General features: G+C 39.5%; 1 protein-coding gene across 10 annotated transcripts in view; it reads right to left on the reverse strand.

Moving 5' to 3' along the window:
- Positions 1–388: 388 nt before the first annotated feature.
- LOC131198906 (protein PALS2-like) overlaps positions 389–27,702 on the reverse strand; it is a 38,095-nt gene continuing 10,781 nt past the window's right edge. For 6 of the 10 annotated variants that reach the window (XM_058184157.1, XM_058184155.1, XM_058184154.1 and 3 more), the window contains exons 2-5: positions 4,680–4,798; positions 2,002–2,154; positions 1,459–1,611; positions 389–715 (exon numbers count right to left, since the gene is read on the reverse strand). In XM_058184157.1, the coding sequence (XP_058040140.1) occupies positions 404–715; positions 1,459–1,611; positions 2,002–2,154; positions 4,680–4,796 (735 nt within the window). In that variant the 5' untranslated portion in view covers positions 4,797–4,798 and the 3' untranslated portion in view covers positions 389–403. Of the gene's footprint in view, positions 716–1,458; positions 1,612–2,001; positions 2,155–4,679; positions 4,799–14,028; positions 14,098–15,862; positions 16,029–27,702 lie in introns of all 10 variants that reach the window. The other 4 variants (XM_058184149.1, XM_058184150.1, XM_058184152.1 and 1 more) reach the window with 3 other exon arrangements.

A 27,702-nucleotide genomic window follows, 5' to 3' on the forward strand; every position in this document is an offset into this window, starting at 1 on the left:
TGCCGGCCACATGACCACGGAGACGTCTTTGGACAGCGCTGGCTCTTCGCTTTGAAACGGAGATGAGCACCGCCCCCTAGAGTCAGCAACAACTAGCACGTATGTGCGAGGGGAACCTTTACCTTTACCTTACAAATCTAATAATAATAATAATAATAATAATAATAATAATAATAATAATAATAATAATAATAATAATAATAATAATAATAATAATAGACAGTAACGTGCATTTTTTCATATACTTGAGTTGTAGTCAGCTGAAGCTTTATAATGCTTGCATTCTGAATGAAATTCCTACAATTATGTGTAACTGCAGTGCATTTACATACATATTTTAAGTGGCTCTTAGCAAAATATTAACTGCAGACAGCTGTCACCCTTAAATATGACTATAGCTAAGTTAATTAACATATTTGATTAGTCCTAGGAAAGGAAACAAAGTAACATCACTATATAGCTTCAAATCAAGGATAGTACTACTAACCTGTTGGGGAACAATATTATCTTTGTAGCTAGGAAGAATCTTCAGAGTGACACTACCACTAATACTCTTCAGGAGTTCTTGCAATTCTTTTGGATTGTTTCCAACTTCATGACCATTAACCTCTTTAATGATATCACCTACATGTAGGAGACCTTGTCGGTCTATCATTCCTCCATGAAGGATTCTTGCAATCACCAGGTCATTATTCTCCACCCTAAATGTCACACCCTAAATGAACATTTGAAGGGCATCAGAGTTTATCTCTGAAACATTTATACCCATTTCAGAACTAGAATCTTAACACTGTGATTTCTTATTAGTTGACATTACATAAGAGCTGTTAAAACTTGTACACTGTTATGATCCTGAAATCCAAAAGCAAAAGAGGATTTCATTCAACGAATTGACTTATAAACATGGATTTCTCACATTTTCAACTTACTGAACAATTATTTTAATCTTTATCTAACTTATTAACAAATTTATTCATCTATTCTATTTACTAGTTGAAGAACATGCATAGAGATATGAAAGCAAGTCTTTAGCATTTCTTCTCCCTGGAGCATACCGTGTTTCTCTGAAAATAAGACCCTGACTTGTATTTTTTTTGAACCCTGAAACAAGCACTTGGCCTTATTGCTATGCACTCAAAAGGCCGATTGGGCTTATTATCAGGGATGTCTTATTTTGGACAAAACAGGGTATTAGTGTTTTCAATGAACTTGGCTGTTTCTTCTTTCATATACACTCACACACTCCAAGCCTGCAGTCCCACAAAAGCACTGGACTGTCTCAATATATAAAAACAGATATTTAAAGAATTATGCCTCTCCCACTACGTTTAAATTTTAGTGTCTATTCAAGAAATATTTTACCATCTTATAACTTTAATTAAAGAAACAACACAGATAGATTATGCAAATCTGTCAAATATATTTCATGTTTAAAGGAAAGGGGAAAGTCATACTTACCAAAGGCTCCCCTGCTCTTTTATGAATGCCAAGTATACGAATAGCATCTACTGGTACTATCTGATTGTTCACCGAAGCATTATTTATTTCTGGACTAGAGGGAGGAGATTCATAACACTTTGATGCCACAATATCATGAGCTTCTAAGAGTGACTGTAAATAGAGAATGGATGAGATGATACATTATTACATATTTTTTTCAGCTCTAATTGGCCAATCGTTACACAGAATAATGTGAAGGCTATTCCTTGGCAATCCAGAATGGTCCTACAATATTAATAGGGCAACTTCTCACTGCTCTAACCTGAAGTAAATTAAATAGAAAAGATAATTAAAGTTAATAATCAAACTATATTTATACTCCAAGACCAAACACATCTGAAGTTATATCAACCTCAGTCTAACATTAACACAATCATTTTTAGAGCTGAACCATGAAGTCTTGTCTTTAAAAAAAAAAAAAAATTTCATTTTTATTTTCATATGTTTTACAGCAATTGAACAAAAATATATTTAATTGTTATGACTAGAAAATATACTTACCAGAAAGTGTGGTTCCTTTAGTATACCAACTAATTCAGCAATATTTTCATCTTTATTTATTAATGGACTGATGTCTTCAAGAATCTCATTGACCAGCTCCAGATTGTTATCACTCACAGCCTCAAGTTTAGAATCCTCTAATCGTTCATGAGCCTATGAAAAATATAGAATAAGACATACTAACAAGAAAAGGGTGTTTGATTTACCACTGATTTTACAATACTTACTAGGTAGACCAATTATATTGCACTTTTTGCAAATTGTTATTTCATATAGTGTAATTTAGGATTTTTATCTTTGCTGTAGGACCCTTGAAAAAAATAGAACTTCTGTTACATAAAGCATGCAAATATACTTTTCTGAATTGTTGTTTTTATTCCTAGTAACCGAACTAAAATAATAAGGTTAATACACAGCCTTTTGGAAATAGTAAGGCACAATTATGCTTCAGATTCCGGCAGACATTCTCACCACAGGTAATGTTTATGTTATAAAGCCTAAATATATTACAAAATAAAATGTTTCATTGAAATATATGTATCACCATGAAATGACATGAGGTGTTTTTCTTAGGGTAATCAAGTTAGCAAACTAGAATCATTATTATTTTACATCTGCTTCCTTACGGTGTCTACTTTTACTATTTACCATTTTTTGCTTAAAAAGTGCATAGGGACACCAGTTCCTAAGCCTTGAAGCATTATTTGATAAGGCTAAAAACTTAATGCAAGGTAAATGAGACCAAGGAAGTATAAATCACACATATTGTATCCAAATTAGCAAAAGGAAAAGGATTTTTCCCCAGAAGTTTGCCTTCAGCTGGACTGTAACTAAGAACATAGTAATGAAAATCCCCATTTATCTTTTTCTGTCTGATATCTAGAAAGATGGGGGCAACCTAAATTCAGATCATCCTTTCATCAGATCAGGGTAGACAGCTCTTGACTTATAATCACAATTAGGAACAAAATTCACTACATAGCAGTCATCAAGTGAGTCATGCCCAATTTTATCTTTTTTACTGCATTGCTAACTTGTTAAGTCTGGCTTCCCCCATTGACTTTGCTTGTTGAAACCAGCTGGGAAGGTTGCAACTGGCAGGCTCATGATCTCAGGATACTGCAATGAATGAAAATGCATGCGAGTTGCGAAGCACCCAAATTTTGATCATTTGACTGTGGGGACATTGTGAAAGGTGTAAATGTGAAGGGTGATTATAAGTCACGTTTTTCAGCTGCACCGTAACTTTTTGAATGGTTGTTAAATGAATGTTATAAGTCGAGGATTACCTAAATAATAATTCCCTTTTTGAAGAAGAAACTGCCATTCATCTATTAAGTGTATACAGGTAGTCCTCAACTTACAACAGTTGAGATAGTGACTGTTCAAAGTTACAACGGCACTGAAAAAAGTGACTGATGACCATTTTTCACACTTATGACTAATGCAGCACCTCCATGGTCATGAGATTTACATTTGGATGTATAGCAGCTGACTCATCTTTATGGCGGTTGCAGTATCCCCGGGTCATCTTTTGCAACCTTCTGACAAGCAAAGTCAATGGGGAAACCAGATTCACTTAACAACTGTGTTACTAATTTAACAACTGAAATGATTCATTTAATAAATGTGGCAAGAAAATGGGGCAAAACTCACTTAACAAATTTCTCACTTAGCAACATAAATTTTAGGCTCAATTGTGGTCAGACGTTGAGCACTGAAAAAACACAATATTGAAACTTCAAATTATAACTCACCATGCTACCCTTCTTTTATCTTTTTGCATGCTATTTGCATGCTATTTTTGAAAGAACAAATTAATGAATTTAATTAATGAATTTTTACTGAAATCTAGAAGATGAAGTTAAGAACTGTTGTGGCACAGTGGTTAGAATGCAGTACTGCAGCTGACTTCCGGCTGCCAGCAGTTTAGCAGTTTAATTCTCACCAGTTCAAGGTTGACTCAGCCTTCCGAGGACCCAATTTGTTGGGGACAATAGACTGACTCTGTAAACCACTTAGAGAAGGCTGTAAAGGACTGTGAAGCAGTACATAAGCTAAATACTATTGCTATTAAGGATATTTAATTGTTGCTCAACAATTACCAGAGCAATTAAAATAATTACGTTTCGAGGGCCCACATCTGATCCACTATGTGATCAGAAGAACGTATCTTCAATCTTCATACTCTCTTGCATATCAGATTATATTACCTAATACACTAGATACCAGGAAAGTCTATGGAGCTGGGCCCAATAATTCAATCCCATATCTCTGAAAGTTCATAAGAAGTCATTATTGATATGTGGCACTATCATATAGGGGTTAGGGTTGCTATTTTATTAGCAATACTTTGGGGGAGGGGGTTAGGGTGGACATGGGAAAAAAAACATTTTCCAGGTAGGATCACTTCCTCTTCCTAATTTAAAAACTATTTAGGAGTCCCCAGAACAGATTACAATCACATTGTTACAATTCAATAATGTTTGCTTCTGAATTACAGCAGTACACTCTTGGGGTGTTCTGGAGTCCCCCACAGCTTACCCTCTTTTTGAAAATTATTTCATAGTCAATTCTCCTCATTTGATACAGCAGGGATTTCCAAGGGGCTAGTTAGTGTACACGAAAAAGTGCATTGACCATTTGGAAATTAACTGCCATAAATAAATATTTTATACCTTAGCAAGTGATTTTACAATAGGATTCTCCATAATTCCTTTCAAGAAAATAAGGTCTATTTCTTCAGCTCCTGATGATGAGGGCAAATCAGTAAGATTATCCAAAACTTGCTGCATTGCTATTGAAAAGAAACACAGGTAAAATACTTCAGACTTATTATAGTAAATATGTAAATAATTAAAATAATTGTCAATAAAAGTGACCAGCCACTTAAAGGCCAAGCACCAATTATTTTCTCCTTTAATGTTGGTTTTGAGAGAGATTTTAACAACTAAAAAAACAGTAAGAAACCTTTTGGCCACCTTAAAGCTAACAAATTTACAAGTAGTTTTGGCTTAACGATTGTCCTGTTTAGCAACCAAACTTATGATGCCCCTGAAAAAATAACTTTATAACCAGTCTTCTCATGACCATGGCAGTGATGTTTATACAGAATGACTGCATTGTTTAGTAATGGAATTGCTGTTCCCAATTCTAGTTGTTAAGCAAGTTGACTACCTGTATATGGGACAAATACTTGAGCATTCACAAAAGTGGGAATGGAAGATGGCTTTTCATCCATTTCTTCACCTACTTTTGAGATAGAAAAATATCAAAATGTGGTAGCTTCCTTACAGGATGGAAAATATCGTAGAAATGTGGAGTTAATCCTGTCAGTTTCCATTCATTGCCTATTAGACAGAGCTAAATATACATAAGACAGTTATGAATTGTTTAAGCATGTAGAACAGGCCTGTTAAACTGGTGGCCCGTGGGCTGGATACATCACAGGCAGGCCAAACCCACCCCGGCTCCACAAAGGCAAAAACATCGCAATAGGTCACGAACCAGCCCGTGATGCAATTGAGTTTGACACCTGTGATGTAAAAGGATATAATCCTTTAAAAATGCCAATTAATGCATAGCAACCTATGTGTTCCTTTATAAACCACAATTTATTGAAAAGTAAAGATATTGAAATATATATTATAAAAGTAAATAACCTATATTAGGGTGTAGATCTATATGCTGAGATAAGATTCCATACTTCCATTACTCAAGTCACAGTTTCTAATTTCAATACTACTGGTTTAATTGTATATTATTGTAATATAAGGGGTGGAAATGCTAGTAACTATAGGTAGCCTGACTAAGACCCAGGGTGAAATTTAAAATTTGTTACTACAGGTTCTGTGGGCGTGGCTTGATGTGTGTGTGTGGGGGGGGGTAATGTGACTGGGTGGGCGTGGCCAACTTTTTTTTTCTTTTAAAAGCATTTTTTCTACAACCTCTTTGGCCAAAGAGGTTGTAAAAAAATGCTTTTAAAAGCCTGTCATGACCAGGCAACTCAGCTGGGATTGCCAGAGAGAAAAAAGCTTTTAAAGGTTTCTGATTTATTCAACTGAGTTGCCTGATCGCCAGAACCTTTTAAAAACATTTTTTCTACAATCTCTTCAGCCGAAGAGCTTGTAGAAAACATGCTTTTAAAGGGTTCTGATGATAAGGCAACTCTGCTGGGATCGCCAGAGGAAAAAAAGCTTTTAAAGAATTCTGACGATCCCAGCTAAGCCGCGCGATCATCATAGGCTTTTTTTAACTTTTAAAAGCATTTTTTCGGCGAAGAAAAAATGCTTTTAAAAGTAAAAAAAAACAAAACCCTCTGATGATCATGCGGCTCAGCTGGAGCGGGTGGGGGTGGGTGGGCAGGAATTTTGCTACCGGTTCTTCGAACCATCCGCTGCCATCGCTACCGGATCGGGTGATCCGGTCCGAATCAGCATTTCACCCCTGCTAAGACCAGTTGTCTGGTTTAATGACTGTTTGGAGATAATAATTGCCTCAGAAAAGGTGCTTTACAACCCATAAAGTGCCATTGCAAAATGTTGCATCCTCTTCCCATGGTCACATGACTGAATAATGGAAACTGACCGACATTTATGACCAATTGCAGATTCTGTAATCATACAATTGTGATTGCAACAATTTTTTGCCATTTCTAGTGTTTTTTGCTGGTTTTGGCAAAAAAAAACACCCTTTCAGGTGAATAGGTTCGCACTTACAACCTTGACAACCATGTTCACTTAACAACCATGTTTCAGATTTACGACACCTTGATTCTCTTAATGATTGCCATAAAAACAGTCATAAAATTGGGTCTGATCCTCGATTTACAACCATCACAACTTAATGATTGAAATTCCAGTCCACATTGCAGGCATGAGTTGAGGACTACCTATAACACTAATTTTATCCTTCAAGTGTATTTAATTTTGTATGTATGTGTAAGTGCAATAAAGCAACTCACATATAAAAAGTGCTTGTGTAAAAAGAGATCAAGGCAGAAGCACTGGACCAGAATGGTAGTTACTGATCCTCAATAATGATTTAATGTGCATTAATGTACGCTATTGCTTGCATTAATTTTTAACAATGATTAAAAATAATTATGACATCACTGGAAACAAAGCACAGTAATTGAATATAGCAGACATCCCTAGGCTTGCTTTCTGTAGTGAACAGAGGCAATCAGAGGAAAAATTAATTACTGTTTTTAAAAGACAAAGCACATCAAACAGGAAATAACAAGACTGTTAAAAATAAAAGTTTCTACAATAGTGCTCATAAGGACTACTTCAAAAACAGAGTTTCAAGAACTCATGAACCACTACACATTATCTTCCCAATAGTATTCATTAAATAACACTAACACCTACATTCTTAATATGTCCTCACTTAAAAGGGGAAAAATATTTTCTGGAAAAATGTTACTAAGTAGAAAATTTTAACTATGTGGTACCATTCTTAAAATAAACATGTATCATACAATGAAAGCTTTTTAAAAACGTTGCTATAACCACATTGTACAATCAGTGCATCCCCATCTCCTTCTAGCAAACAAGCTCTCTTTGAAAAGCATGTGTAGGAGGCTAATGACAGTTGCATTATGCTTTCAGGAATTCTGACAGCATTTTTTCTTTAGTTGATAAGCCAAGATTGTCAACCATACTAAAATTTCAGGAACACAATGCACTTTTATTAATAAAAAAAATGAAGAGTAGCAGCTGTGTAGGTAGTAGCAAGAAATTCAAGTTCATTATCTAGATTAAAGCCAATAAACGGCAGAAGAACTGTTTTAATAGTTGGGGGCAAATTCAAAAAGATGCATGCAAAATATTTCTCACCTTCATTTGTACAATATATAAATTTATAGAGAACTCTGAGGTAACAGAATAATGAACAAAGCAGCTCCCTAAAGTTTACTATCCTGGATGTCAAATGCTGCAAACTTGGAAAAAAATGTTCAATATTCAGAATACATTTTTTATTTGTAACAAGTAAAAAACATTATCTGCATATATTAATCTAAAAAGGGAAAAAAATGGGGGGGGGGAAAGCTGCAACAAGACATAAACACATGATTATATAGATGATCACAGACAGTGGAAAATATATTCCCAAACTAGTATTCTTTCATAATCTGCTTCTATGCAGATGTATCTGATTACAGTAGGATCTGTATTATGTGGATGGCCACACTGCCAGGGAATTCTGGGAACTGCAATTCAACCCTTCTAGAAAACACAAGGTTGGGAAAAGAAATCAATTCTTTCCAATAAAGTTATGTTTCACTTTGGGAACTTTAAAATACATGAAATTCAAGTTCCAGAATTTCTGTCAACTTACGCTGGTTGGGGAATTCTGGGAATTGAAGTCCACGTATCTTTAAGTTCCTGAAATTAATAAACACTGTTCTAGGGTAATGGCACCGTATTGGCCGTAAACTAGAATTCACTGTTCCTGTTCAAAGTTCACTTAAAGCAATAAACTTTTATTTCCATAACTCAGCTGAATAGGGAACAGACTTATTTTTAGAATAAACAAATAGATAATCATGCCACAATGTTTAAACTATTGGTCTTCTCTAGCCTTGCTTAAATACATCCAGTGATGAGAGAAATCCACCCTCTATATTAACCAAAGGACATTTCATTAGCTTCCTTCTTGTTATTTAAAACCAGCTTTATTTAAAACCAGCTTTACCTACATCAAGAAAAGAAAGAAAATTATTTTTGACCTTTTTCTATGTAATAATTCTTTCAAGTTATTTAAAGAGCACCATTTACAGTCCTCAACTTATGACCATAATTGTGTTTGCTCAATTTGTGTTGCTCAGCAAGGCAGTTGTTAAGTGAGTTTTGCTCTGTTTTACAATCTTTCTTGCCACAATTGTTAAGTGAATCACCACAGTTAAGTTAGAAAGAAGGTGAATTTGGCTTTCCCATTGACTTTGCTTGACAGAAGGTTGCAATAGATCACGGGTGTCAAAATCGCAACAACACATATCACAACTCCCCCCCGCCCCCGTGCTAAAATGGGGTAGGTGTAGCCAGCGCATGATGCATCCGGCCCACAGGCTGCGAATTTGACACCCCTGCAATAGATGATCACATGACCTGGGACAGTGTAACCATCATAAATGCGAACCAGTTGCCAAGCATCTGAATTTTGGTCACATGACCATGGGGATGCTGCAACAGACATAAGTGTGAAAAATGGTCCATAAGTCCCTTTTTCCAGTGCCGTTGTAACTTCGAATGGTTGGAACACAAACACTACCTGTATTTATTTATGAATCTACATTTAAATAAATTAAAAATAATTTATGAAATGTCTGCAAGAAAACAATCAAGCTCAGAGAGCACAAAGGACCCATTTATTTATTTATTTTAATCCTGCCTATATTGTTTTGTTCAAGGCAGAAAAAATATCCAACACACTTCAACCCTGAATTGAGCTGAGAAACATGAAATGGACTGGCCCAACGTCATCCCGCTGATTTTCATGGCTAAGATGGGATTGGAACTCACAGTGTCTGATTTCTAGTCTGGTGCCTTAACCACTAGACCAGACTATTCCCAGTCTGTTTCCCTTCTCAAGGCTAAACATTCCTACTGCCTTCAATTTTTCTTTATACCTGAATATCCTTTTTGCCCTTTTCTGCATATGTTCAGTTTTATCTAAATCCTTTCCCAAAACTAAACCCAATGTTTGATAACAAGAATACCACTGTGGAACAACCAGTATTATTCCCACAATTCTGAAGTTATACTTCATTTATTCATATTTAGTTTGTGATCAACTACAAATCCATGATCCTTTTCATATGTCCTACTACAAAATCATATATCATGCATCCCATCTCTGTGCATTTAATTTCAGTTTCTTAAGTACCATTTTCATTTGTGCATACTAAATTTAATTGTTTCTTTTAGCCCATTTTTCAAAAAGTATCAAAATTGTTTTGAATTTTATTTATTTTTTTAAAGTATTATGCAATTTTGTATCATTTATAAAGCTAATAACCATTCCCTTCCCCTCTTCATGAATAAAAATGTTGAAGAACAAGGATTCAGAAAATAGCTTTGTTTCTATTTGTGGACCATGTTTGGATTTTTTGCTTGAGAAAGATAAAAATGAAAAATTGATTTTAGAACTTGGTGATTAGATTTGTCATGATTAATATTGGGTATGTTTATTCTTATTAGACTTATATTATTTAAACCTATACTTTAAATTTATGTTTAAACTTAGAGTAAGGCTATTTTTATTATATATATTTTAATGTTATTTTGATTAATTTGTACATTTTACATGTTTTTGTTTTTGATTTAACTTAGGATGGGGAGAAATAGGCTCAAGCTCAATCCCTCCAAGACAGAGTGGCTGTGGATGCCGGCATCCCGATACAGTCAGCTAAATCCGCGGCTGACCATCGGTGGCGAGTCATTGGCCCCGATGGAAAGGGTCCGCAACTTAGGCGTCCTCCTGGATGAACGGCTGTCTCTAGAAGACCATTTGACGGCCGTCTCCAGGAGAGCGTTCTACCAGGTTCGCCTGGTACGCCAGTTGCGCCCCTTTCTGGACCGGGATGCCCTATGCACGGTCACTCACGCACTCGTGACGTCTCGCCTGGATTACTGCAATGTTTCTACATGGGGCTCCCTTGAAGGGCATCCGAGGCTGCAGTTAGTCCAGAATGCGGCTGCGGGTGATAGATGGAGCCCTCGTGGCTCCCGTGATAACACCCATCCTGCGCAGGCTGCACTGGCTACCTGTGGCTTTCGGGTGCGCTTCAAGGTTTTGGTGACCACCTTTAAAGCGCCCATGGCATTGGGCCGGGCTACTTACGGGACCGCCTACTGCTACCGAATATCTCTCACCGACCCGTGCGCCTCACAGAGAGGGTCTCCTCAGGGTGCTGTCGGTAGCGGCAATGTCGCCTGGCGACACCCAGGAAGGGCCTTCTGTGGGGCCCCCACCCTCTGGAATGAACTACCCCGGACTTCGTCAGCTTTCGGACCTCGGACCTTCCATGGGCTTAAAACGATTTATTTAATTGTGCAGGGCTGAGCTAGATTTTAAATTATTGGTTTTAAATTGGGTTTTATTTGATATTTTAATTCTAAATTTACGGGCTTGTTAGAATCAGTTTTTTAATTGTTTTATATTGTATTTATATGTCTTTTAAATGCCTGTACACCGCCCTGAGTCCTTCGGGAGATAGGGCGGTATATAAATTTGAATAAATAAATAAATAAATAAATAAGAATAAGAGGAACTATATATTTGTGTCTGTCCTGAAGAAAATCAGAAGTCAATTCCACATTTTTTTTCCTTGTCACTTTTTCTTTATTTGCTCCCCACAAATTTTTCCTGTTCTGTTATTTTATATTTAATTTAAAAAAATTGTTCAAAGAAAAGAATGATTTAAGACTGAACCATGTACCGGTATGTATTTATTGTTATTATTTGCATTATGACAATTGTTTATAAAATGTGACCATCAGTAATGAAACACTACATTGGGACTTATAATCAGATTTTTGGCCCACCTAATCCAGCAGGCAGTAGCTCTACTCCTGTTTTATCTGGAGATACCAAGGACTGAATCTGTAAATGAGGGATGATTCTGAAATCAAATCATGTTTTTGTCTTGTAACAGGTTTTACTATTGGCCCAATCCCAATCCAAATACACTGAGATGAAACCATAATGCCAGTTCCACTTTGTTCCCAGTAAAATACGTTGGACATGCTTATTATTATTTACACTGATTTCAGAACCTTATGTTATATTGGAATTAAGCTTTTTCTTTTTGTGCCAGACAGTACATATTATTAATAGGCAAGCTAGATATTTACATGATGTACTTCATTTTTTTAACTTTCAAAGATTCATCAACAGGACATATAAAAAGAGAGCACTATATATAAAAGTCAACTAAAAGGATGCATTTCAAAAAATAAACAGCAGTATAATCAATAACAGAACAAATATTGCAATTCCTTCCTCAATAAAACCTCATTCTGGCCTCAACTATCCAAAGAATCTTCTACAATCCCTTGTTATTAGCCATAGGTAGTTACAAACCTTAGGACATGAAATTCAAAACACTGAAGAAAGGGGTTACCAGGTGTCCTCTCTTTTTCTAATTTATAAAATACCAGGTTTTAACTTCAGCCACTCCATTGTTTCTCCACTACTTAGTTTGAACTACCCAAATGACATCAACATATCTCTTTGAATTCTATGGAAAAGTTTGAAACTATTTTTGCTAAGTGTTACAGCTGAGGTCAAGAAGGCCAGAATTCCTCTGGTTATTTCAACTTCCTCTGTTGTGCATAACTAAGAGTCTGGTTCAAAAGTCATTATGAGTTTTTGCCTTGGAGGACTCATTCCTTAATTGTCACTTTATGCTACAGAATAATGTTATGACCATAGTCCTAACTGTTTAAAGGAGGCACACTCCCTTTAAGCCTCTTATCCCGCCACCCACTATCCAATTGTGGGCTAAGCTGTCTGTTATCTGACCATTTCCTTGCCAATGTCTCTTTGCCCAGTCTCCCAAGGTCCTTCCTACATAACAGTACAGTATGTATTATCCTAAACCATTATGTTCACATTCTTCATTCATTTTTAATGCCCTATTATATGTGTGTGTGTATACATTTGTGATATAAATAATTACCAGTTATTTACAACTAGAAATAAAAATAATTTCAGTCTGATGTCATTAAGAAACTAGAACCTACTATACTAACAACAATTGACAACTATTTCTCTATAAAACAAAAACAAGAACTCCTTAAAAAACTAATTTTCGGAGTTAAACAAAATCCTGCTGAATTGAGCAAATTTTTCTTGAGTGGAGTAAAATTCCATTATTTTTTCTTGACAATAATATGGAAATTGTTTACCATTGTTTTCTCAATGTTTTGTCTATTGTAAATCTAGCCTATTGCTTCTGGTATTTCCTGTGGCTTCCCATGAATTTTTCAGTTATGAGCCACATTCAGCTAGGTTTCATGGAATGTAAATAATCTTATTAATTTAACATCCACTAAACTTGACAAATGTACTTCAATGTGATAAATCAGTATAATCCACGTCTAAGACATTGTAGCAATGAATTTGATAAAATGTGGTTGATATGCGTAACTTTTAAAATGTATAGTTTTAAAAACTTGTTGCGGATATTTGTATTTTCTCTCCATCTTGGTAAACAACAAATACAGATAGTCCTCATTTAGCAACTGGCTCATTTAGCAGCCATTTGCAGTTACAATAGGAATGAAAAAGTAACTTGTGACTAGCCCTCACATTTACTTCCTTTGCAGGTCTATAAAGCCAAGGAAATCTAAAGCAAACTCATAAGTACTGTACAGTTTTACTTAGCAAGTGTTTTGGTTAACAACCAAGTTGTCAGTCCCAATTGTGGTCACTAAACAAGATGTGCTCTAGATATGTCTATTTTTTTTTAATCTTACCAGATTATTGGCTTTGGCAACATATTCCAAAAACTAAACCAACAGCCAAATAATCGCCTTTGTTTGGAATCTTTGGAAAAAAGTCATTTTCCTGAGTAAGGCAGCCAAATACATTTGATTAATGAATCCTGTATGTTTAATGCTTTTAAAATAATTTATAGTGGCTTTAGATAATGATTGATTTATATTTCTACTTTTATTAGATTGCTGCATGCCACCTAGCGTGAATTTCCACAAAATGGATAGTTATATAAATTTGATTAATAAATAATTATTATATAATGGTTTTAGATAATGATTATTTTTATACTTCTACTTTTTTATTTGATGTATGCGGCCCAGAGTCACTTTTCATGAGACGGATGGATATATAAATTTGTTAAACAAATTAATAAATAGTAATAAGTCAAATACATCTTTAGACTGTGATATGAATGCATAATTCAATATAGGTTCCGATATCAATTTGATTAGTCCTGTTTTAGGCATGAAATCCGGCTGGGTATCCTTGGGCCAGTCACTTTCTCTTAGCCCAACTCACCTCACAAGGTTGTTGTTGAGCGGAAAATATGAGGAGAAAGATGTGTTGGATATGTTTACCATCTTGAGACTGATAAAAATAAAAAGGCAGGATATAAATAAGTAAGTAAATACATGCATGCATATATAGATGGGAACAATACCCATTTAATGGCAGAGTGCTGGTGGGAGAAAAACCTCAGCTAATTTTGTTAAAGCTGGCAAAAAACATTGATAAATGATGCTTTCTGATAATTTACCACAAAAACCATTAGTAGAATTGTCAAAAATCTGGAACTCTATGACAACAAAGGAACTGAAAGAATTGAACATTTTCAATATGTAGCAAATTTAGATTCCATAATTTATTTTGTCACTGGATTATATTCAAGAATAAAAGCCAGTTTCTTTCCATTCTTCAGTGCCTCTAAACCTAGCTGAATAGAATGGTCTAGCCAGTTTTGTTGATACAATGTTAATATCAGGAAGCCAGAGATAATTAGATTTCCATACACCAATATTCCCTATCCAGATCTTTGGTCTTTGTCTTTCAGAATTTCCAGGTAGAATACCATTCCAGGTAGAATAATCCGGGCCATCCAAATCTGGTCATCCAGGTAGAATAACCCTGGCCATCCAAATCTGGCCATCCAGGTAAAATAACCCTGGCCACCCACCCGCTTGGAGGATTCACAAATTATTGAAATAAATAGTAAATAACACTTTTATAGCAGGTACTGTGTATCTAGAAATACATTGCATTGACTTCACAAAAAGTTCAGAATTCCACCAAACATTGTCCTGTATTTTGTAGCACAGGAGCCCACAGCTCATAATCAGGGCCAGTGAGAACTTCCACCCCTTCTAGCATCCTGAAAGTAGACGGGGCTACTCTATGGCATCTTTTTGTTATTTGCAGGAGATTTAAAATGCAAATCATCTGCTGCAGCTTCAGCAATGTTCAACTAATAGATTGGCTTGTTTCTGGAAAAAAGGGACTAGAAATTGAATTCATCAAGGGAGTAAAAGATTAAGCGATACTGCTATTATTCACTGGAATTAAAAGACCGTTGTTTGCCACAAGTAAAAAGAAAAACCAATTGGGTACAGGTAGTCCTCAACTTACGACAACAATTGACCAAAATTGTTTCTGAGAAATTTGTTAATTTTTTGCTTAATTTTATAACTTTTTGCTTCATTTTGCTTTATTTTTTAACTTTTCTTGCCACATTTGTTAAGTGAATCACTGTAGTTCTTAAATTAGTAGCACAGTTGTTAACTGTGTAGTAACATAATGGCTTCCCCATTAACTTTGCTTGGCAGAAAAGGTTCACATGACTCTGGGACACTGCAACCGTCATAAATGTGAGTCAGTTGTCAAGCATCCGAATGTAAATCATGTGATCATGGAGATGCTGTAATGGTCGCAAGTGTGAAAAATGGTCATAAGTCACTTTTTTCAGTGCTGTTGTAACTTTGAATGGTCACTCTTGTAAGTTTAGGACAACCTGTATATACCTTTCTCCATCATTTGAAACATTTCTTTTGTTGATTTTTCTACCAGTGCTAACAATACCCTGAACTGAGTCTAGAAATACAGCAAAAATCAATGCAATTTTGCTGATATACGATAGATGCAATACATTTTTCATAGCCCACACCTATTAAATAGAAAATTATATGGTTTCAGAAGGACTTCCTTTTCTATTGGCATAAAAGCTTATGTTGATTGTATCCCATACAGCATTACAGGTATGCATTACATCAACAAGCACTATAAGAATTTTCCAAAAGTCAAACTATAGTTATTCCCTTTATCAACTTTCAAATATGGAAGAAGGCACATGATAGCTTACCCATCAAAAATAAATTTCTCCCCAGATGTTAAGAAACAGGCCTAGAGAACAGAATAAACATACAATGACTCCTGGTGATCAGTGCTGGGATCATCAATCTCTCAGATATTCCACCCAGGGCATGCTCTACAGGAGAAAGCAAAAAGAGAGCTCCATGGATAGATCCCTTAAAGGAAGAATAAAAATGTTTCAATCAACAATCTATAAATAAAGATGCAACACAATATGTTGACAATAACGGTTATCCCATTTGGAGTGCGTACGGAACGTAATCTTCGCTTAGCAACCATAAATGGGATCAGTAACTCAGCCACTAAGCACTACCCAGTTGCTAAGTAAAAAAGCATATGACTGTGATAGGCTTATGTCTATACTTGTCCTTTGGTCATTAAGTTGGTAAGCAAAAAACCCACATGATTACAACTTATGATTTTACTACCTCTGCCTTCACTATTAACTCTGAATGTCGTAAGTCAGTTGCCATACCAATGGTGATCTTTTGACTGCAGGTCACTGCAACTGCTGAACATATGAGGATTGGCTGCCAAGTTTTTTTTAAGCACTGTTGTAACTTTGATCAGTTGCTGCATAAGACAAGTGAGTAAGAAAGACTACCTGTAGCTGTCTTTTCCATGCTTCCCCTCAAACTAGTAGCTCTATAATTTTAAGGAAATGATACATTTTGAGGTACATTCAAACAGAAGAGATATTTCAATAATGCAACATTGCTAGAAGAGTCATAATCAAAAAGTATGAAAACAGTGGTCATTGTAAATTATCACTTCACAGATATTACTACATAAGCACTGAAACTCTTCCAATTAAAAATAGTAATGATGTTGATTACACCAAGGTTTCAAAATTATCTAGTTATAATTCTAATGCAGCCTAATCATTTAGTTTATATTTGTCCAGATTAAATTCCAAACAATTATCCTACAAGAGGGGTGTCAAACTCGCCGTAGGCCAGATGTGACACACGCTTACTTTGCCCACCCCCATTTTAGCAAACGGGGGGGGGGGAGTCACGATAATATCACATGACTATGTGAGTTTGACATCCCTACCCTACAATAATGCAAAAATGCTTAGTGTTCAATCACATATATAACTCCCTTGAAAGGAAGACTTTGGTATCATAGCTAAGAATCCATTGTAATTATGACATCTTTCATCTTATAAGCTATTACAGAAATCTCAGCAGATGCAGAAGGTGGGATGAAATCTTGCAATGCAACAAAAACTGTTACTATACTTTAGAAAATATGACACAGAAAAAGTAATCTTTTGTAGGATTATTACTCATATACCACCTGTACTGTGATTCTAATTATGTAAGTGTAGTCATCCAAGTACGCACTAAGTCTCCTGTTAAGCAGCATTCTCACCCTAAATGGGCAATTTTGTTTTTATTCTGTCACAAGATGTGAAGCCTGAGAATTACCCCTAGGTCAAAATTCCCTCTAGGCTTTAATCTATTTTAGGACATGTTATGATCACCCATTACATTAAAAAACTGCAACCTAAAGGCAGTCAACCAGGAAATCATATGAATATGCCTATAATAGACAGGTAAATAGACTTCATGATTCAAGTTACAAAAGACATTTCATCAATCCAGATAATGATTTTTTCAGTAAATAGCAGCAACTTTCCAGAGTTTGATGCTCTTTTTCTTTTTTCCAAAAGATATGTACCAAAACTAGGACTTTTTGACTAAAAGAAGAATATTACTACTCTTTGAAAAACTAGGTAGTATGTTATACAGAATTTTGTGTAAATATATCAGCTTCTAGAAAATATAACCTGTAGTTTTTAAATTTTAAAAATATTCCAAATAATTCTGACATGTTAAATCGTAGTGTAACTGTTAAGTCCTGGAAGTAACGAGGCTGGAGACCAGGGTAGTGACAACAGCTCTTTAATATAGGGTGAACCCAGCAACTGGCTGGGGGAAAAACCTCTCCTTTTATACAGTTCTGGAGGTTTCCCCAATCAGCAACGTGCTGATTTCCGCTCAAATATTTAAAGGTACAAACATGAATACATAACACTCCTCCTCCCAGAAAACACTTTGCCTCTATTTACATTTTATTTACATGTTATTTTTCACGTAGTCACGCAAATAACCTGGGCGCCTCCTAGTTCTTTCAGACCTCGCGGTTCAGTTCTGGTGGTGTTTTGAGCTGGTCGGAGGGTCTGTTTTCTCCTCCCAGCTCTTTCTCTAGCCATCGGGCCCTGGATTATTTGCAGATTCTTTTTCTTGGCCATCCGCCCTGGATTACTTTTTGAATTTTCCTGTCGCTTCCTCGAACCTGATGGCGCCGCTGGAACTCTGGGACCTCAGCTAAGTCTTGCGCCCCCGGTCATGGTCAGCTGTGGGTTCAAATAAGGAGGGGTCATAATTTGTTTCCTGTGGCTTAGGTTGTTCAGTTATTCGCTCCTTATCTGATCTATGTGGCGCCCATACTCGGTTGTCTTGTAATTCTACCAAGTATGACTTTGGGCCGGTTGCTTTTATTATTTGTCGAGCCAACTTGGGCCGTCCCCATAGTTGCGGGCCCACACTGTCGCCTATGCCCAATTCCCTTGTTTTGTCTATTCCCCTTGTAACCTCTGGTGTAATGGGGACTCAAACGGTCAAGTGGGCACCGGAGTTTCCGTCCCATCAATAATTCGCTGGGCTTCTGCCTGTAGCAGTGCTTGGGGTTCTGTGCTGAACGGCCAGAAAGAAGTCTATCTTTGTTTGCCAGTCACCTGGCTTGAGCCTGACACGCCTCCTTAGCGCCCGGACGGAACGCCTGCAAGGCCATTCGACGCAGGGTGGAAAGGCGCAGAGAGGGCATGTCGGATGCCCTCCTCTGCCAAGTATTCTTCAACTGGGCTGCCGTGAATTGCGGCTCATTGTCGGACACCAGAGTGTCAGGCAACCCGTGAGTTGCAATAGGTGGCGAGGGCTGCGATTACTGCCTCGGCCGTAGTGGATTTCATGAGTATGATCTCCAACCATTTAGAGAATGCATCACAACCACTAGGAAAGTTTGGCCATGGAAAGGGCCAGCAAAATCAATGTGGATTCTTGACCAGGGCCCTTGGGGCTTTTCCCATTCCCTGACTGGGGCTGTTGGGGGTAGAGGTCTGACTCTTGGCAAGCCTGGCATTTCCTACCCTCTCAGCAATCTCTGAGTCCATGAGTGGCCACCACACATAGCTTCTAGCTAGCCCCTTCATCCTTACGATCCCTGGGTGGCCTCGTGGAGGAGGTCCAATACCTTTCCCTTAATTTATCAGGAATTATTACACGATCACCCCATAACAGGCACCCCTTGAGCCGAGAGCTCATCTCGCTTTTTAACAAACTCCTTTGAAACGCTCGCCGGCGCAGCGGGCCACCCTCTTTGTACCCAACCGAGTACAGTCCTTAACATAATGTCCCGGTATGATGCCCGAGCCACTTCCTTAGATGTGACTGGGCCAGAGTCCAACGAGTCAATAAGTAGGATGGGCGTCCCCGGAGTGGGGTCTTCGGTCGCCCTGGTAGTGGGCATCTGCTTAACGCGTCCGCATGCCCCACTTCTTTTCCTGGTCGATGCTGCAGCTTGTACGAATAAGCGGCTAAGAAAATAGTCCATCGGGTCAAGCGTGGCGAAAGTGCCACAGGCGTTGGGCGGTCGCCAGCCAGTATCCCTAGTAGCGGTCTGTGGTCAGTCACGATTTCAAAATCCCGCCCAAAGACATATTCGTGGAATTTTTTAACCCCTGACACAATGGCTAGTGCTTCTTTATCTAATTGGCTGTAGTTTCTCTGGGAGGACATCGCTCTAGAGTAAAAGCTATAGGGGCTTCTGTGCCGCTTGGAAGTCTATGGCTGAGTCCACCCCCCACCCCATAAGTGGAGGCATCGCAAACCAGCACTAGGGGCAATGAGTTGTGATATTGGATGAGCAGGCTATTACTTGAGAGCAGGTTCTTTACTGCTTCAAAAGCCCTATTTTCCGACTTTCCCAAGACCAAACAGTATTTTTCCTAAGAGCTCTATGCAGCGGTTCGCAACGGTTGCTTTGTTCTTTAAAAAGACCGCAGAAAATTCACTAGCCCCAGGAATGCCTGCAGCTCTGCTTTGTTTTTGGGCGCTGGAGCCTTCCTAATTGCCTTGACCTTGCTCTCAGTAGGGTGAATTTTCTTGTCTATCCGTAGCCCAAGAAATCGACGGATTCAACCCTATCTGGCATTTGTTTACCTTGACTTTTAATCCGCTGTCCGGAAAATGCCCAAAACCTTTCTTAAACGCCTCCCCAATTCCTCCATGTTTTCCCTGAAATTAGGACATCATCAAGTAGGGAACTACCCTGGGAGCCCCTGCAGAAGTCGTTCCATTAGGTTTTGGAACAGCCCTGGTGCCACACTCACCCCAAATTGCAATCGGGTGCACTTGAAGGCCCCTGTGCGTTACAATCGCTTGGGCTTCGCCAGCGGGCGCTCACGGGCAGTTGTTGGTAGGCTTGGGCCAAGTCTAACTTTGCAAAGACTTGCCTTGCCCCAAAGAGTGCAATAGATGTTGCACCACGGAACCGGTAAGCGCTTTTCTGTAAGGCTTTGTTAAGCGCCGCCTTGTAGTCAGCGCAAATTCTAATTGACCCGTCTGGTTTTATTGGGTGACGATTGGCGCCTCCCACTTTGCGTGATCGACTGGCACCAAAATCCCTGATTATGAGCTTATCCAGCTCCTTATCGATTTTTGGTTTTAGGGCAAAGGACTCTCCTCGCCTTAAGCCAATGGGAGCTACCTGGGGTCTAAGTTGAAGGAAATAGGGGTCCCTTGTACTTGCCCAGGCAGTCCTTGAAGACATCTTGAACTCGTTAAAGAGAATGTCTTTCAGGTTACAGTCACTTCTGTAGATGCCAGTCACTCCCATGCCCAGGGCACGAAACCAGTCTAGTCCCAACAGACTGGGCAGGGTTCCTTCAACGATCGTGATGGGCAGGGTCTTCTTGTGTGGACCGACTGACTCGGACGGAGGTGGTCCTCGAACAGGGATGCGATTCCCTGGTAGTCGTGGACTCAGCCGTTGTGCTTGCAGGTGGCGCCGCGACTGACGGCAGTGACTTCGCCAAAGTGTCCCAGGACATGATGGTGATCGCTGATCCCGTGTCTACTTCGAGCCGCACCGTACTCTCTATTTTTGGTCTGGTGAAGATCTTCTTCTCCACTGGTCGAGGCGCGCCTATGACCACAGTTGTTTGGTTTGAATCCGCCTTTTTGTTTGAGCCAATCGCGGGTCGCCTTGCCGATTCCGCGCCTGATTGGCCGATTTGAATTTTCGGCGGAAGGTTGGGCCGCCGACAAACTTGAGCTAGGTGCCCTTTCTTCCCACACCGCGTCGCTGCCTTAAACTTGCAGCGCTACGCTGGTGTTGACCACCAGCTTCCGTGATTCGCCTCGTCCCTTTGTCGCTGCTGCGCAGACCCTTCCTCATCTTCACCGCCGGATTCGTCTGAACCTCCTCCTGGTGCACTGGGTTGCTTCGCGCGCCTTTGTGGACAGGCTTTTGCAGTGTCTCGCCGCTTGGGTGACATTTCATGTGCTCTGGCTTCGCCCAGAGCGTGGCCAGCGTTAGGTTGCTTTGCTAGCAGCCGCCGCAAACGGATGTCTTGACCTCGGATGAGTTGCTCGAGGAGCACCTCGCCCAGGTCGCGTATCCGCAGTCCTTGGACGCTTAGGGCGGCCATGTAGTCACCGGCGGATTCGCCCATCTGCCTTCGCCTCCGAATTCAAACCGCACGTATTTGGACGGCGCAGCGGCGTGGTTTTTAGTAAAGTCTGTAGAGTTGGCCACGACACCGATGCAACGGCGTTGGCTCTGCCAGGGCTTCCGCGATATCAATGACCTCCGGACCGCAGTGGCTTAAGAAATAAGCCCTTTCGGTTATCTGAACTCCTTGCAGTTCGTTGGCTTTAGAAAGCTCAAACGGGTCATATACGCCCCCATTTCTCTTAGCCGGGTCAAACGGTGCGGGCGGAGTGTAACTGGTTTCTTCATGGTCTCGCAACATTTCAAACTAATCTACCAGGGAATAATCAGGAAATTATGTTTCAAAAATCATATCTTAGAGCTGTGATGGTGAACCTACGACGTTCCTATGTGCCGGCCTGCATGCCAGAAGTGGCACACAAAACCATCCCGTGAGGTATGCACGGCCCTGCTGGCCTTCACGCACACAGGCGTGCCGATACCTGGAAGAGTGGTGGTCCATTGCACATGCATGAACCGGCACACAAACACCTGGATACCGGCATCGAAGCACACCCGACGAACAGCTGGCCATCACACGTGTGCAATGTCAACCTGGAAGGTAGGGTGCTGGCCTGCACATGTGTGCTGGAATGCCACTCTTCCGGGTTCCGCCACTCCCACACATGTGACTGCCAGATGATCAGCACGCATGTGATCACAGGAACGCAGAATAGGAGCCAGCAAGGCTTCACATTCTTCCCAGGAATGGCTTCGTGTACCGCTTCTGGCATGCATGCCATAGGTTCACCAACACTGGCTTAGAGTTACCTATAAGTGTATCCTCAAGGCTTTCTGAAGACTTCCAGCATCATTGATGAAACTTTTACTATCTAAACCTCATATCATTATACATCTATCTGTGGAGGTGTAAGGTTTTATGCATTAGAATTCACTCAAGGGCAGCACTTATCAGTCTATATAATTATATGGGGATAAAAAAAGTCTTCTTTACCAAGCTGCTGTGAAAGGATATCTTCTGTATAACTTCTTTAGGAAGAGGTTTGCATATTTAATTTGGTCTGCTCAAAAAGCATATTCAAGCACACTCTATTTAGCATATTCACAAGCTGAAAAAATTTAAAATCCAAGTTTATATTAATATTTTTTTTTCAAAGAAGGGCTACCCAATAAAAACTTGCCGTCTATTTCAAAATGGTTATTTTCCCAGTGTAATTTCCATTATTTTATATCTGCTATCCCTCCATTCTGCTTCAGAGTCCATTGTTTTAAGTTGGGCTCCAAGAATATATTGAAGTGTTAATACTATGCAATCCTTGGTGAGCTCAGTTGTTTGCTTGCAGTCTTTTTATTTCAACCTGAAGCTACAAATATTCTCCCTTATTGAGACTTTTCATTATCTAACTGAGCGGAATCATCAGTGTAAGCAGCTGTGCATCTAATTATATGGTTAAGTGTGCAATGTATATAAGCTGCCCTTCAACTGTAACTTAATATGTCATAATTTACAGCATCCTCTTTTGTGCTAATTGAAAACATTTATCTCAATTCAACAGTATTTACAGTATGAACAGATAATTTCTGAAACATACATACCTGAAATTCTACTAGAAGCTCTGAGACTCACAATAATTGGATTTCTGAGAAGATAATTCAGGGTGAGATTTTTGAAAAAGCTGTTCATCATCCAGGATAAGTCCAAATGTATAGTTTAATTTCTAGCTAAACCTACCGTTACTGCTAATCAGGGAAACTATATAAACAGGGAATTACAATTATGTTAGAGAATAAAATGGTCCTGTTTTCTATCAAAAGCTTCATCAACACTAAGACTCCTACTTACGTCATATAATTATATAGCTTAAGACTTCTGAAACAGCAGAGTTTCAAAAATCATGTAACTGCAGTTTTGAGTTAAGTGGCTCCAAAAGCTTTTAACTACTAGTTCAGAAAATGATATGTCAAATCCCAACAATTGTAGACAAGAATGTAGAAAACTAATCTCTCCAATTTGAAGTTTTTCTTAAAAGTTCAGACATGCAAAGAAGTACACCTTAAAATGGAGAAAACAATATTTAAAGTTTCAAAAGATTACCAGCTAATGAAAAAAAATAAAACAGAAATACTTTTTAAAAATAAGATGTCTTCACTATGTTTATAAATCCACATTCTTTTAAACAAATGACTTCGCTGACTACTATGAAAACTGACAATTGATTCTAAGATAACTATGAACAGTTAGATACTAAGACAAATATTTTTTGGAAACAGATACCAAGACAAATATTTTCTCACTCTTAGCTGCATCAGTTAGTTTTGCAAATCTTGAAATAAGTGGCAAATTTTAAAGTTTGAACCCCAAATTCCAGCAGTTGTGGGTTTTCTTTTTTTAGTAAAAATAGTACATCATAATATTTACATGATCTGTAAACTCTTATTAGAAATTCGAAGGTTTATTTTATTCATTCTACACATTTAATCCTGTTCAAATTCATATAAAAGGACAGGACTTATTTTTTGAACTCATATAGAACTGTATTCTTTACTTTCTCTAAACTTGAAAAAATATCTGCATTTATTGGGGGAGAGGTATAGGCTGAAATGTAGATTTTAGTAATTCAGAATTCCGGAATGGCAGCTGTACATCTAATTATACAGCTTGTGCACAATCTATATAAGCTGCCCTTCAACCATATCTTACTATGCCACATAGCTGTAATAATAAAGCTATTATCAAAGGTCAATTAACAGCACTCTCTGTTAATAAAAAATGATTTAAAAAAAAAACAAAAAACCTTGTCCTTCTTCTAAATTCAACAATATTTTAGAGCCATAATTTCTAGTACTCACATTCGCAATTCTACTAGAAGCTCCAAGACTCACTTTTTGTAATAGCATTTAAGCTTAGGACACAAAATCATTCTTTACATAAAATAGAGTAACATATGATTGCTTCCCAATTCTATTTCAAGCTTTCTTTTTAATTTAACCATTTGCTTGATTAATCATCTGACAATTCATATTTCTTGTTCACCCTTACTTAAGGTTCTAGACCCAAGGGTGCTTTTTCAAGAGGGAACTGGACTTTCTGGTTTTTTCTTTGAAGACATTTCGCTTCTCCAAAAAGCTTTTTCAGCTCTGACTGGATGGTGGGGAATGGAAGAATTTACACTCCTTGCAGACAGCTGGTCATCTGCATTCTTTTAGCGAGTCGCTAAAGTCACCTTGAGGTTTATCTGTGTCATCAGGATCACCTGAGTTGTACAAATGGGTGTGACGCTTTCTTGGAACTGTTGAAAGGACTGTGTTGTAGATTGGAGATAAATTATGTCGTATCCCACCCGCTCTGTTCAATTTTGACATAGATGGCCTCTTTTATCCCTCTTTCAAACCAGCGGTCCTTTGTCCAAAATGTGGACTTTTTTTTTAATTTATATCCTGCCCTTCTCCGAAGACTCAGAGCAGCTTATACTGTGTTAAGCAATAGTCTTCATCCATTTGTATATTATATACAAAGTCAACTTATTGCTCCCCAACAATCTGGGTCCTCATTTTACCTACCTTATAAAGGATGGAAGGCTGAGTCAACCTTGGGCCTGGTGGGACTTGAACTTGCAGTAATTGCAAGCAGCTGTGTTAATAACAGACAGACTGCTGAGCCACCAGAGGCCCTGTTGTCTTCAAAAAAATGGCCTGTGCCTTTAAATGCAGGTGGACTGCTGAATCCAGTCCTGATGTGTTTGTTCTCCTATGTTGTGCCATGCGCTTATGAAGTGGTTATGAAAAACCTTGATCTTAACTACAGATACCTAACTCAAAATCACAACTAAGTATACACCATTTTAAATGATATATTCCTAACCTAGCAATAAATGGGATCACTGAGCTATTGTTTTGGTGAAATACTTTGGAAAGAGGTTAAAGGAGCAAAGGAATGGGGCGGGCAGAGGGCAGGTTCTTTCCATTCCAATGTTTGACCATGCTTATGCAAGAGTATTTTGATGCTGCTCAGTTCAAGCTTAGAGAAATTAAATATGATGACCCTCTACATTATTGAAGGCCTACCTTGACGACGGATTTTGGAATCTCGAGAGGTGGCATGCGGCTAAAAAGAGCCTTTGGGGATTTTTAAATAGGGAATTTTTAAGGGTAGGGAGGGTAAGGGCGGGTGTTGGGGGAAACCCGTCGGGGAGGGTATGTCCAGTCCCAGCGTGCGCTCACGGCATTACTTTAGTTGGTCCGAAGACAGGGAGGGAGGGGAGTGTTCAGAGCAGAGAATGTCATGCCATCTGTACGGTAAGTGGGAGAGGCAGATATGGCGGAGGCAAGGGGCCGTATCGTTCTTCGGGAGCACGTGTTCGATGTTTAAAAGCGATCACATGCTCCGGCCCCTCAGTCTTTACTCGTTCCCCGGATGGTCCGGATCCCCAGAGCTTGGGTCTGAGGCTGATGCTTTGCAATGCCCGGTCCGTGGTTAATAAGGCTCCCCTGATTTGTGATCTTATTCAGAGGGAGTCCGCGGACTTTATGGGCATTACGGAGACCTGGTTGGGCACTGAGGGGGGTGTACCCCTGGTTGAACTGTGCCCTCCGGGTTTCCGCGCATTCCATCAGCCAAGGGCCCAAGGTAGGGGTGGCGGGGTGGCGGTTGTGATTAAAGAGAGTCTGGAGCCGAGGGAGTCCACTGTACCTCAGATAGCTGGTTGTGAATCCCTCCTTGTGAAGTGGGGCCATCGGAATCAGATGGGTCTGTTGATCACGTACCTGGCTCCTTGCTGCGTGACTACAGCCCTACCTGAGCTACTAGAGGTGCTTGCTGGCGTGGCGGTTGAGATTCCCAGACTTCTGGTCTTGGGGGATTTCAACTTGCCATCAGCCGGCTTGTCATCAACGGTGGTTCAGGAGTTCCAGGCCTCCATGACGGCCTTGGACCTGATTCAAGTAACTGATGGCCCTACACACATTGGGGGAGGCGCACTAGACTTGATTTTTATCTCAGGTCAGTGGGTTAATGATCTGGAATTAGGAGATATAGTGACGGAACCGGTGTCATGGTCAGATCATTTTCTACTTCGCCTAGACTTTCGGACCGCCGCCCACCACTGCAGGGAGACGGAGCCAATGCGTTGGTTCCGTCCCAGGCGCCTGATGGACTCGGAGAGGTTCCGGACGGAGCTCGGGCCGTTTCCTGAGGATCTGGCCCACGGCACGACTGAAGAACTAGTTGCGGCCTGGGAACAGGCCGCAGCTAGGACTTTGGACCGTGTCGTGCCTTTGCGGCCTCTGACCCGGCGTAGATCTCAATTGGCTCCTTGGTTTTCCGAGGAGCTGAGAGAGATGAAACGCCGGAGAAGACACCTAGAGAGCACTTGGAGGTCTAGCCGTTCCGAGGCTGATCGGACACTAGTGAGGTCTTTTACTAAGACCTACCTAGTGGCAATGGGGGAGGCGAAACGTTCTTACGTTTCCACCCTCATTGCATCGGCAGATAACCGCCCGGCCGCCTTGTTTCGGGTGACCCGTTCCCTCCTTTATCAGGAGGTTCGGGATGACCCTTTGCAAGGACATGCTGAGGAGTTTAACAGTTATCTATACGATAAAATCGTTCAGCTTCGGGATACTTTGGACCAAGATTGCGATGATCCAACCGAGATGACGGAGACGCGTCTTGTTGAGGTTATTTGGGATGAGTTTGATTCTGTGGCTCCTGAGGACGTGGACAGGTTGCTGGGGAGGTTACATGCAACTACATGTTTACTGGATCGGTGCCCTTCCTGGTTAGTGCTGGCTGCTCAGGAAGTGACATGAGGCTGGCTCCAGGGGATTATAAATGCTTCTTTGTTGGAAGGGGTTTTCCCCGCCGCCTTGAAAGAGGCGGTGGTGAGACCCCTCCTTAAGAAGCCTTCCCTGGACCCAGCTATTTTGGGGAATTATCAGCCAGTCTCCAACCTTCGCTTTGTGGCAAAGGTTGTTGAGAGTGTGGTTGCATGGCAGCTCCCTTGGCACCTGGATGAAGCTGTCTATCTAGACCCGTTCCAGTCTGGCTTCCGACCCGGTTATAGCACGGAGACGGCTTTGGTCGCGTTG

Source organism: Ahaetulla prasina, chromosome 4 (genome assembly GCF_028640845.1).
Source record: "Ahaetulla prasina isolate Xishuangbanna chromosome 4, ASM2864084v1, whole genome shotgun sequence".
Classification (NCBI taxonomy): Eukaryota; Metazoa; Chordata; class Lepidosauria; order Squamata; family Colubridae; genus Ahaetulla; species Ahaetulla prasina.